An 11,465-nucleotide genomic window follows, 5' to 3' on the forward strand; every position below is an offset into this window, starting at 1 on the left:
CTTCGGCACAAATTACAATGTCAGCAGGTTACACACATACCACTTTTGTGATAATATTTCCAATTTTGGAAAACTACAACCCACAAGGGAAAATTTAATAGACCCTAGTAATAGAACTAGACTTAAGTAGGTGTATACTCCCCTGACATCTTCCCTGCCCCAGCGGGGGTGAGACTATTGCTGAAGTCTTGTCCTCTTTGTACTCAAGCTCTTGGAGTACTAGAAATCTTCAGAGTCTAGTTCTTAAGGCTCTGAACCTACAGCCTGATTCCTCTTTTCCAAAAAGAGATGGACAAATGTTAGTGCGGTTTCAACAACATGCTCATCCCACTGTGCAAAGCCGCAACTTTCTCACCCTCTGATTTCTATGTAATGCTGTGTGTATGAACTGCCTATCTTCTGGCAAGTATTTTCTAAAAGTCCAACCCCACCTTTAGGGGAGCTCAGGAATTAGACTGATGGCAGATTGAATACAGGCTGCCACTCGTTCTGTGGTATTGGTTAAGTTAAGCTTCCAGAACCACAATTTTTAAAATCTATACAATAAAAATCCTCATCAACCTTAAAGGGTTGATATGAGGATCCAGAGAGAATGCACATGAAATAAAGAACGAGTGAGGAAAAAATTTATTTTGTACCTGCTATGTGCTAGGCAGTTTAGATACATTTGTTCCTGATTTTTAATATCCTTATAATATAGGAGCCCTCTACTTGTAGCCTCTGCTTTCCCAACCAGATTTAGCCATAATCACCAAGGTCCTCTGACCATGGTAGGCAGCCCATTAGAGGCTCCCTGGCCACCATGAATGGGGGCTAGAATTGGTGTTGCAGCTCTATGTCTGACACCCATCATGCCTGCAGTGACTGAGTCTTTGGGTACTTACATCCCTTGAATCCTCTGCTTTGTTTTCTCAGGTCACATGGCTGGTTGGTGTTACCGGTTTGTAAGTTTTTTTACATTTGCTTCTCAGATGATCTTGAATTTCTGCCCTGAAACCAAGTTCTCTTTTCTGGAGCCTTGACCTGCTTAGCCCTGGCTAATTCTCTCACACTCATATTCTTTTCCCACTGGAACCTGTTTCAAACTAGACCAACAAAGCAACAATATTCTTATCTACCAAGAAACATGTCACCATGTCAGATTGTACCCCCCTACCCAGGCTCTTTGGATTTCATCCCTTAATGTGAATTAAGCGGGATATTTTCTTTTGAGCTCTGGTCACACCCTGTTTTGCCAGAGCCCCTATCCCCAAACCCTCCCTGACAGTCTCATAGTGAGATTGGTTCTGCTAGACTCGATACAGGTACATTCCCATACTCTTCTCTTCCCCATTGGCCTAGGCTGCTGAGGTCTCATCATTCTTTGTGCCCAAGCCCCTAAGAGTCTTGGAACCCTCAAGGTCCACACGTACTCCTTCTAGATCTTAGTCTCTAGATTTCCCAAGAACAGTTAGGATAATATTAAAATGAAATAGGTTACTTTGAAATCCATGAGACTTAGCCATCTTTTTAACAGCATCCATGTCTAAAGTGTTGAGCCGAATATTCACTGTAAGGTGGTGATAGGGAATGAAGTCTCTGCTTCGGCAGTGGTCACATCTGTGGGCATTTTCTTCTAAAAAGCGGGCACATTTCAAATGCATGGCTTTTCTCTGTTCGTTGAGCCACAGCTCATAGGCTGTCTTCTGCATGATAGGACTACAGAATCGGATGATGTGGCACTCGATCACTTCGCTCTGCAGTTCACGAAGCTCTTCCTCTTCCTCGTGATCTAGAGAGAGCAGTGGCCAACAGATTAGCCAGGCAGTGGGCAACAGATCAGCCCCTTCTACCTAATATAGGTCAATTCTTTGATCTAGGTGGGTCTTAAGGGAAATTAGGTCACTCCAGGTGCTACTCACCCATCCCTTCACTGGGCCTCAGAGACAAGGAGCGATAATGCACCTCAAATGAGGCCTCGTTCTGTTTCAGAGCTGTTTGAAGCTCCTTGCCAGTCCGGAAACAATAAAAAATATTAGACTCTACTAGGGTTGCCAGGGCCTTGATCATCATCTTCATATTCCAACAGGGGAGTATCTCAAACAACAGCTCAGTAGTGAAGGTCACGCCAATGATGGCAGCACATCTCACCAGCATTTGGTGGGGAAGGCTCATGCTATCCAGCTGAACCAGAGAGATTTCTGCAGGTAGAAGGCCACACAGTAGAGAGCTAGTTATTTGTCTTTATCAAATGCAAGAGGTGGACAACCATCCTGCTCTACAGTTCTTGTTGAAAGAAACTCAGACAAGCTAAGTCAAAAGAAGTATTTGTTTAGCACCTAATCTGTGGATAGCACTTGTACTGGGAGTACTGAAGATGCAGGCGTATGGCCTGGAAAGACACATGGCACAATGACCTGACAAAATTGAGATCGATTACATGGTGTTCTGATTTTGTGCTAAAGTGTGACAAGCATGTTTGAGGAGAGGAGAGGACATTGTAATCACTGTTTTCAGAAGGAGCAGGGCCTGCCATTCCTGTGCCTTCCTCCACTGATGCTTCTATCTTCTTCTCTGGCCCCTCTTCCTCCTAGAAACTCCTAGCTTCTATTTTCCCTAAAAATTTATGTATTCTCATGACATACATTATCATCTCTGAGTCATAACCAAGTGTCAGAGTTCACAGCTCCTATCCCAACTTTTCATCTAAGCTTGAGTATCATAGCTCATGTGGCTTCCTGGACATTTTGACCAGGATATCCTTCTGTTAGGGACAAAATTGGAACTTTTCAACTTCTCCAAAGAACAAAGTAGAAGCCTAAGCTAGTTCACCTTCTTCCTTCCTTCCTTCCTTCCTTTTTTCTGTCTTTCTGTCTGTCTGGTTTGTTTTGACGATGTTTCACTCTTGTTGCCCAGGCTGGAGTGCAATGGTGCCATCTCGGCCCACTGCAACCTCCGCCTCCCAGATTCAAGTGATTCTCTTGCCTTAGCCTCCCGAGTTGCTGGGATTACAGACACTCTCCACCATGCCCGTCTAATTTTTTGTATTTTTTGGATAGATGGGGTTTAACCATGTTGGCCAGGCTCGTCTCGAACTCCTGACCTCAGGTGATACACCTGCCTCGGTCTCCCAAAGTGCTGGAATTACAGGTGTGAGCCACCACCTTCTTATATTAGTAGACACAGTGAACAAAACATAAATGCCATTCTTTTAAAGATTGAGGACCTTGAGATGTCCCTAGGCCGTCTTTCTAAACATTTAAAGTTGCTTATGGATGGCAGGAATTAGAGTTGAGTTCATACTAAAACATTCCTTGAAAGTCATTTTTCTTTAAAAGAATAATAATACATCTTTCATATAAAACTCTTGCCATTTCTTTCTCATAAAAGTAGATGGCAGGAAATATCTCAGTATTATATTTTCTCCCTCATTATTTGGTTTCTGTTGAATTGAAAATGTACAATACTTCATTCTTTTATGCAGATTGGGGGAAAGATGGCTCTTAATGAGAAGAAAAGCCAAGCCTACCCTGAAGCCTTCTCACTGCTTCAGTACAGAGCAAACAAACAACCCGTGTTGCTGTTTTTCTTTTTCCTTTTAAAAACAGACATTCTAGAGAAAGCCAAAGTGGAGTTTAGGAACTAGAAAATAAATACCAGGTCAGATTTTCTTACCTTTTAATGACGCTGGGGGTGACATGTTTTTCAATCTGACCCCACTTGCGAGGTGACAGACTTCTTCACAATTCCTATCACTATGGGAAGTAAACATTTTTAACTTCTCTGTTGGCTTAATGAAAGTGTCTACAGGGGTACAAAAGGGAAGGAAAGTTGAGTCATTATCCTGTCTTACAAGGTCTGATTTTCTAATGAGCTTTGAGACAGATCTCATGTGAGAAAGCGTGGGCAGAGATTTTCTAATGAGCTTTGAGACAGATCTCATGTGAGGAAGCGTGGCTCATCAAATATTCTAGAAACCTTGGGTTTTTACATTTTTATTTATTTTTTTGAGATGGAGTCTCTGTTGCCCAGGCTGGAGTGCAGTGGTGCAATCTTGGTTCACTGCAACCTCCACTTCCCAGTTCCAAGTGATTCTCCTGCCTTAGCCTCCCGAGTAGCTGGGATTACAGGTGCCCACCACTATGCCTGGCTAATTTTTGTAGATACAGGTTTCACCATGTTGGCCAGGCTGGTCTTGAACTCCTGACCTCAAGTGATCTGCCTGCTTCGGCCTCCTAAAGTTCTGAGATTACAGGTGTGAGCCACACCGCACCGGGCCCCTGGAACCCTGTTTTAAGTAAAACTGATTTATGAAAATTTAGATGTACTCAAAAATGTTTTTGTCTCCCTCTGCTAGCCCTGCCCAAACTAAAGAATTGGCACTAACTATTGATGTCTTCCATAGGATATAAGGTTTTACAAACATTTGATTCACAGATTATGTCTTCCATAGGATATAAGGTTTTACAAACATTTGATTCACAGATTATCAGAATGTATTACAGTATACAGTAACATATATTTGTATGTATAGATTTACATACCCACACTCAGATACAAACACGTTCTGTGGAGCACTGTACTCTAATTAAGACATGGCTGCTATCAGAAAGATATTTTAAATTATGAAGTTTGAATAGTAAATATGCCTAGTAGTTTGGTTTCCTAGTACTCCAAAATGCATGATTTTCCTCTTCCTTAAGCCATTCATGTAGTCCTTGGTAGCTGCAAGACTGTTCTAGGTGAGGTGGAAATAGGAAGGTGAATAAAACCAAGTTCCTTATTTCCTGGAGCTCTAAGTCATGTACACAAAGAGCTAGACTGCCAGGCAGTAAATGAGTGCCATGTGACTGGGCACAAACAGTAAGCATCAGAGATTTCAACTCAATACAGGACATATTTATTAAGGACTTTCTGTGCATCATATCCAGTGAAGGCTATAAACATGAATAACGCATGCTTCTAGCCCTCAAGAGGCTTAAAAATCTACGGAGACCGATATATAAGTAACTAATTATAACACCAGGATGAGTGACTTAAGAGCTGAAGAGCAAAGAGTAACATATTGAGGGAACAGAAAATAACAATTAAATCAGACATGGTGGATTCAGAAAGGCTTGACAGAGGAGGAAGTATTTTGATTGATCTTTGAAGGATGAGGAGATATTCTAAGAGGAAAGTGGCAGAGAGGACAACGCAAAGGCACAGGAGCTTCAGAGTACTTAGTGAGTTAGGGGAATGGAGTGGCCCAACGTGGCTAAAGTGCTACTGTGGGACATGTGTTCGGAGAGTTAGTTTGGGAACAGAGCATGGAGGGCATTAAACCCCATACTTTGAAGACTGGACTTTATAGACAACAGGGAAAGATCACAGATTTCCAAAGAGGAGATAGTAGTAATCCAACCAGCCATATTTAGAAAGGTAGTACTGGAAGCAGCATATAGGAAAGGCCAGAGACTAGGACAGGGAAGACTATGTAAGGAGCTATGACAATGGAATGTCAAGAAGTGAGGATGGATAGAACCAGGTAAGCGGTTCAGCAAGGAGAAAGCAAGTACTAAAGATATAGAGGAAACGAGGCCTAAACAAGACAGTGATAGAAGTGACAGAGACATGGAGTACAGAGGGAGGGGTGGTTGAGAGGGAGGATAGTGCATGAAGTTTTAGATGTATTAAGTGCAAGGGAATCTGTGGAATAGTTCAATGGGCAATTGGAAATAAGTGTGGAATTAAGGGTGAGGTTAGGGTTGGAGAATCCACACACACACACAGGCTGAGAAGTAGATGAATAAATGAAAACTACTGGGGAAAGAGTTGTTTCCAATTCTAGAAAGGTAGCAAAAGGAGAGGGTTAAGGATAGAACTTGAAGAATGTCCTCCCAGGAGGAGTAGACCCAGGAAGAGAGCCAAGGAGCATCTGAGGACTGGTCAGAGAGGTGAGAGAGGAGAATGGGAGGAATATGGGGTACAGGAAGCCAAGGTAGGGTAGCATACCAAAAAAGGGGTCGTGTGTGTGTGTGTGTGTGTGTGTGTGTGTGTGTGTGTGTGTGTGTTGGGAATAGGAGGGTGGGGCTCAAAGGTACAATGTGTTGCGTGCTCTCTCATGCTTATTTCCCCTTCCAGGACCTAGCACTGACACAATTATTCTTTCCATCACTCAACTAGTATTGACTGAGTGCCTCTAGGTACTATGACTCTTCCTAGGACTGGGGATTCAGGAGAGCACAAGACTCCCTGCCTCACAGAACTCCCATTCTGATGGGAGACAAACATTAAACAATCGATAAATAAATAGGATAATCTCATAATGTAATTAAGTTGTGTGAAAGAAATAAAAGGGTGATAGGCAACAGTGTACTCTTCACTCAGATTCGCCTGTTGTCAGCCTTTGCCCCATTTGCTATAGCCTTGATCCTCTACTTTCTATCTTGTATTCTTACCCCATCCTCTGGCCCCCGCCCTTCTCCCTGCACTAAAATTATTTTCCTAAAAATTCCAAATGGTCTCCTTTATGCCATCACCTCAAATTTCATTCCTGTGTACATTTCTATAGCATGGGATCTTTGTTGATAACTTACTTTGTAGTAGAAATTTTACCTCTAGCAAGAAAGGAAAGGTTTTTTTGAAGATAATAATGAAGCTGACCTTCAGTTCTGGGCCTTAAGATTTGTCAGTGTTCTGTCATTTCTACTATAGTTACATATTTTGTTTTTGAGATTGAGTCTCACTCTGTTGCCCAGGCTGGAGTGCAGTGGCACCATCTTGGCTCACTTCAACCCCTGCCTCTCGGGCTCAAGTGATTCTCCTGCCTCAGCCTCTGAAGTAGCTGGGATTACAGGTGCTCACCACCACACCTGGCTAATTTTTGTATTTTTAGTACAGACGGGTTTCACCATGTTGGCCAGGCTGGTCTTGAACTTCTGATCTCAAGTGATCCGCCCGCCTTGGCCTCCCAAGGTGCTGAGATTCAGGCATGTGCTGCCGTGCCTGACCATATTTATACATTCTTTAGCCCAGTCCAGTGAGTCCCAGGCAATGTTAAGTTCTCTTACAATCTGGTATATCAGATCCAATAATTCTTGGTTCCCCAGAACACTCTGACTCTACAGGAAGCAGCCTGTGAAATAGCTCATTCTTTCTACCTTCTCTGAATAAAGACTTAAGTCACGCAGAACAGAGTAAAAAAGAACCATCGACACCGGACTTACCAAACAGGCTATTCCAGGTCATATTTGTCTTTTCCTCTGATTCCATTTGTTGGAAAAGGAGTACATTGTGATGTTCTAGGCTTTTAAGCAATTCTTCACAGTAAAATGGAATCCCACCGCTTTTCTCCACCAGGTACCTGTAGTGAAAACAAGGCAATCTGTTTACATTGAAGATAGATCTTTTAGGAAGGAAAAACATTTGAGTTTTCTCAATCACTTGAAAATAATTTCTTCTCATTCTTCGTTTGTTTCTGTTTGTTTTCCATTTTGAGGCATTGCTTTTTTAACTTTTTATTTCACTGATGTGTGTACGCAATAAGTGTACTTTATATTTTTTAAAAGAGACATTGGAAGGATAAGCCAAAAATCCAAATGGTTACTTATAGGATAGGGAGGGAAGCAAGACTGAGGATATACCTTTTTGGCTTTGGAAAGATATATGCGTTTTATATAATTTAAACAGAGAGAGACCAGGCACGGTGGCTCATGCCTGTAATCCTAGCACTTTGGGAGGCCGAGGTGGGCGGATCATGAGGTCAGGAGATCGAGACCATCTTGGCTAACATGGTGAAACCCCGTCTCTACTAAAAATACAAAAAATTAGCCAGGCGTGGTGGCAGGTGCCTGTAGACTAAGCCACTTGGGAGGCTGAGACAGGAGAATCACTTGAACCTGGGAGGAGGAGGTTGCAGTGAGCCAAGATCCCGCCACTGCACTCCAGCCTGAGTGACAGAGTAACAGAGTAAGACTCTGTCTCCAAAAAAAAAAAAAAAGGGCCAAAATTGTGCCTGGAGTTATCTTAAATGAGCCTTTGTCTAAGACATCTTTCTTCCAGAAGCAACAACCTCATTGCAGATACTAAGATGGGTTGTAAACAGCCAGCTAAAGAAGAAACACTGTCTATGTTGTTAATTAAGGTGACTGCTGTCAAGACCCCAGGAGAGGAATCACTGAAAAGCTCAGAGACAACTCACCAGTGAATCAGCTTTCCACTCTGCCATAGATGGAGAGCACGAATACCAGACCACACCATTGTCAGCCAGGTAAGACCTTGCTTAGTTGCAGGTCGTGGTCTTTAAGGCTTTCCTGTCTCTTGCCCATGACAATGCTCGTAGTCACTGTATGTTAAAGTGAGTATACCCATACCCCCCATGATGAAAGTGAAATAAACCCACTAAGCAAAGTTTGAGAAGGCGTAACAGGGAGACAACATGGAAAAGGTGAGCAACATCTATCCTACCAAGCATTATGAATGGCCCCTTCAAAAGGTGGACCAGGCCAAACATAGTGGCTCACGCCTGTAATATCAGCATCTTGGGAGGCTGAGAAAAGAATTGCTTGAGTCCAGGAATTCAAGACCAGCCTGGGCAACACTGCAAGACCCCATTTCTACAGAAATCAAAAAGTTACCCAGGGTGCACACCTGTAGTCCTAGCTAGTTGGAAAACTGAGAGAGGAGGATGGCTTGAGCCCAGGAGGTTGAGGCTACAGTGAGCCATGATGGTACCACCACACTCCAGCCTGGGTGACAGAGCGAGACCCTGTCTCAAAAGAAAAAAGGAAAAGAAAAAATTTTTAAAAGATGGGGCTGGCCAGGCACAGTGGCTCACACCTGTAATCCCAGCACTTTGGGAGGCCGAGGCATCAGATCACCTGAGGTCAGGAGTTCGAGACCAGCCTGACCAACAAGGAGAAACCCCATCTCTACTAAAAATACAAAATTAGCTGGGTATGGTGGCACATGCCTGTAAGTCCAGCTACTTGGGACGCTGAGGCAGGAGACACTTGAACCTAGGAGAAAGAGGATTGAACCGTCACACTCCAGCCTCGGCAACAGAGTGAGACTTTGTTCTCAAAAAAACAAAAACAAATGGTGGGGCCAGAAAAGATACTGAAATACACACTTCAAGACACACACTAAGAAATCTGATGAAGCCTGGACCCAGGGAATGAATGCACATGTCGAGTTCAGAATAGAAAGAGGTTACTTACGAGTCCAGTTCGTTGGAGATGCTGCTTACATTGAGGTAAAGACAGACCTTGGTGCAGATGTCATCAGGCTGTATTGGACCAATGGTGATGTAGGTGGTGTTCCTGTTCTTCATTATGGCAGTGGCAGCTGCACAGGGAATTTCAACGAAGGGACACAGGGACATAATGATGAAGATAGGAACAGTCCGGATAAGCTTCTCCATAAATGCCCAGGAGGTCGGATCCACATATTGGGCCTCATCAATGATAAAAATAATCCTTTCCTCTTTTACTATCTGGACAGGATAGAGAAATAGAAAAAGAAACACTATAGGGTGTCAGGTTTTTTTTTTTTTACATGTGTACAGGTATGTATATGTATCCATTGAGTTTCGTGGTTTTCTTATGATGCAGCGAAAGCACTAGCTAAGTTCAGTCTTTTCTTTCCGGTAACTTTGCATTAATTTATATTCCATTAACTTAGAATTTGTGGCTATTTGGACAGAGCTGGCTGGAATGGACTCTTACTTGGTCAAAACTTTGTGTAAAGATAGTGCAGATTTGTAGGATAGATGGGATTTTAGGGGTACTCGCAAAAGCCAACTGAAAGTGCCCATTATATAAGAAGAACTGATTTCTTAATTACGAGTCATTTAAATCTATTGAACAATGAAGTTCTCCTGGGGAAATCTGCTTGACATTTATTCAACCAATATGTATTCAACACATGCTTACTGACCACCCCTGCTGGGCTAGGTGCTAAACGAAACTAGTCCTCACCCTGCGGGCAGCTGATGCTATTCTAGTTTGAACTGTGGTATGTGTTACACTTAAAACACAGATCACGTGTCCTTTTCTCATATAGACTACCCTTCCCTAAGTAGTCTGAAGTATTTATTCACTCATTTAGCATTTATTGTGCATCTATTAGGGTTAGGTGCTATTCTAAGTACTGGGAATACAGTCTCAAACAAAACATGGAGCCTACATTTTAGGGTCAACCACTTGCGTAGCAGGCTCTGCCTTACCACTGTGTATTATGTCACAATGGAGAAAACCCTCTCCCCAGTTCTCACTGCTCCAGACTGCTAATGCCTGCTTTTTGTTTCCCTCTGAGAAGAGATTGGGTTAGCCCATTCTTTCTCTTTGTGCTTGATAGTCGTTATAAGGTGTTACAACCTGCCTTGTTCACATACATGTAAGTCTACTCCTACAGCCCCATTCTGTCACCAAATACTTAGCCCTTGACTAACCCTGAGAACAGTTAGTGAGGAGGTTAGCACTGCATTGTTTTGATTTTCACTGGTATCTTTAAAAAGATGGGGCAGATAGAAATGTAAGTTTAATCTTAGGATAGGCTTGCTAATGAATAATTCATACATTGAAGAGAATAAAGCAGGAACAAAAAAAACCATGAATTAAATAATTAAACATTGGCCTGGTTTCTTCCAATTTAAATGAGGATTGGGTCCTCTCTATTGTGGAAAAAAACCCAACACTTACATTGTACTTACTATGTTCCAAGCACTCCAGGATGCTCTTTATATAATTAACTAATTGAATCCTCACAACATCCATATAAAGTGGTACTATTGAATCTATTTCCTGAGAAAATTTGGGCACAGAGAGGTTAAGTAATTTGGCCAGGGGCACACAGATAGTTAATGGTCCAAAGACTTGTTAGCACCTAAAGCACAACCTTAGTAGCGGTTTCCAAACAAGATTCTGCTTCAGTACCAACTGAAAAGTTTTAAAACAAAAGTAAACAACTAAATAGATTCCTAGGCCCAATCCAAATCCTATTTTTTTAATCTTCAGAGTTAGAACTCACAAATCCGTATTTTTAAAGGAGCTTCCCGTAAATACTTGTGATGCAAACAGTCTAAAGCCTGATATTTAGAAACTACTGATGTCCTCTTGCCTATGACCTGAAGCGGAGAAGAAGAAGGCTGTATTACAAATATAATACAATGCCACAAGCTTATTTCGATCATTTATTATGTACCAGGCACATTGCTCATCAATAGTGATACAGAAATGTTAAGACTCTCTGTTTTTAAGAAGCTTACAGGCTGGGCACGGTGGCTCATGCCTGTAATCACAGCTGAGGTGGGCAGATCATGAGATCAGGAGTTTGGGAGGCTGAGGAGGGCAGATCATGAGGTCAGGAATTTGATACTAGCCTGGCTAACATGGTGAAACCCCGTCTCTACTAAAAATACAAAAACTAGCCAGGTGTGGTGGTGCACGCCTGTGGTCCCAGCTACTTGGGAGGCTAAGGCAGGAGAATCACTTGAACACAGGAGG

At 42.5% G+C, this 11,465-nt stretch overlaps 1 protein-coding gene across 1 annotated transcript in view; it reads right to left on the reverse strand.

The window, feature by feature from the left end:
* The window catches only part of ADCY10 (adenylate cyclase 10), a 101,435-nt gene that overhangs the window by 39,528 nt on the left and 50,442 nt on the right, over positions 1-11,465 (reverse strand). The window contains exons 17-21 of the mRNA XM_017534172.2: positions 9,180-9,454; positions 7,188-7,324; positions 3,655-3,783; positions 1,902-2,180; positions 1,481-1,771 (exon numbers count right to left, since the gene is read on the reverse strand). Of these exons, the coding sequence (XP_017389661.1) occupies positions 1,481-1,771; positions 1,902-2,180; positions 3,655-3,783; positions 7,188-7,324; positions 9,180-9,454 (1,111 nt within the window). The remainder of the gene's footprint in view (positions 1-1,480; positions 1,772-1,901; positions 2,181-3,654; positions 3,784-7,187; positions 7,325-9,179; positions 9,455-11,465) is intronic.

Source organism: Cebus imitator, unplaced genomic scaffold, assembly GCF_001604975.1.
Source record: "Cebus imitator isolate Cc_AM_T3 unplaced genomic scaffold, Cebus_imitator-1.0 Scaffold84, whole genome shotgun sequence".
Lineage (NCBI taxonomy): Eukaryota > Metazoa > Chordata > Mammalia > Primates > Cebidae > Cebus > Cebus imitator.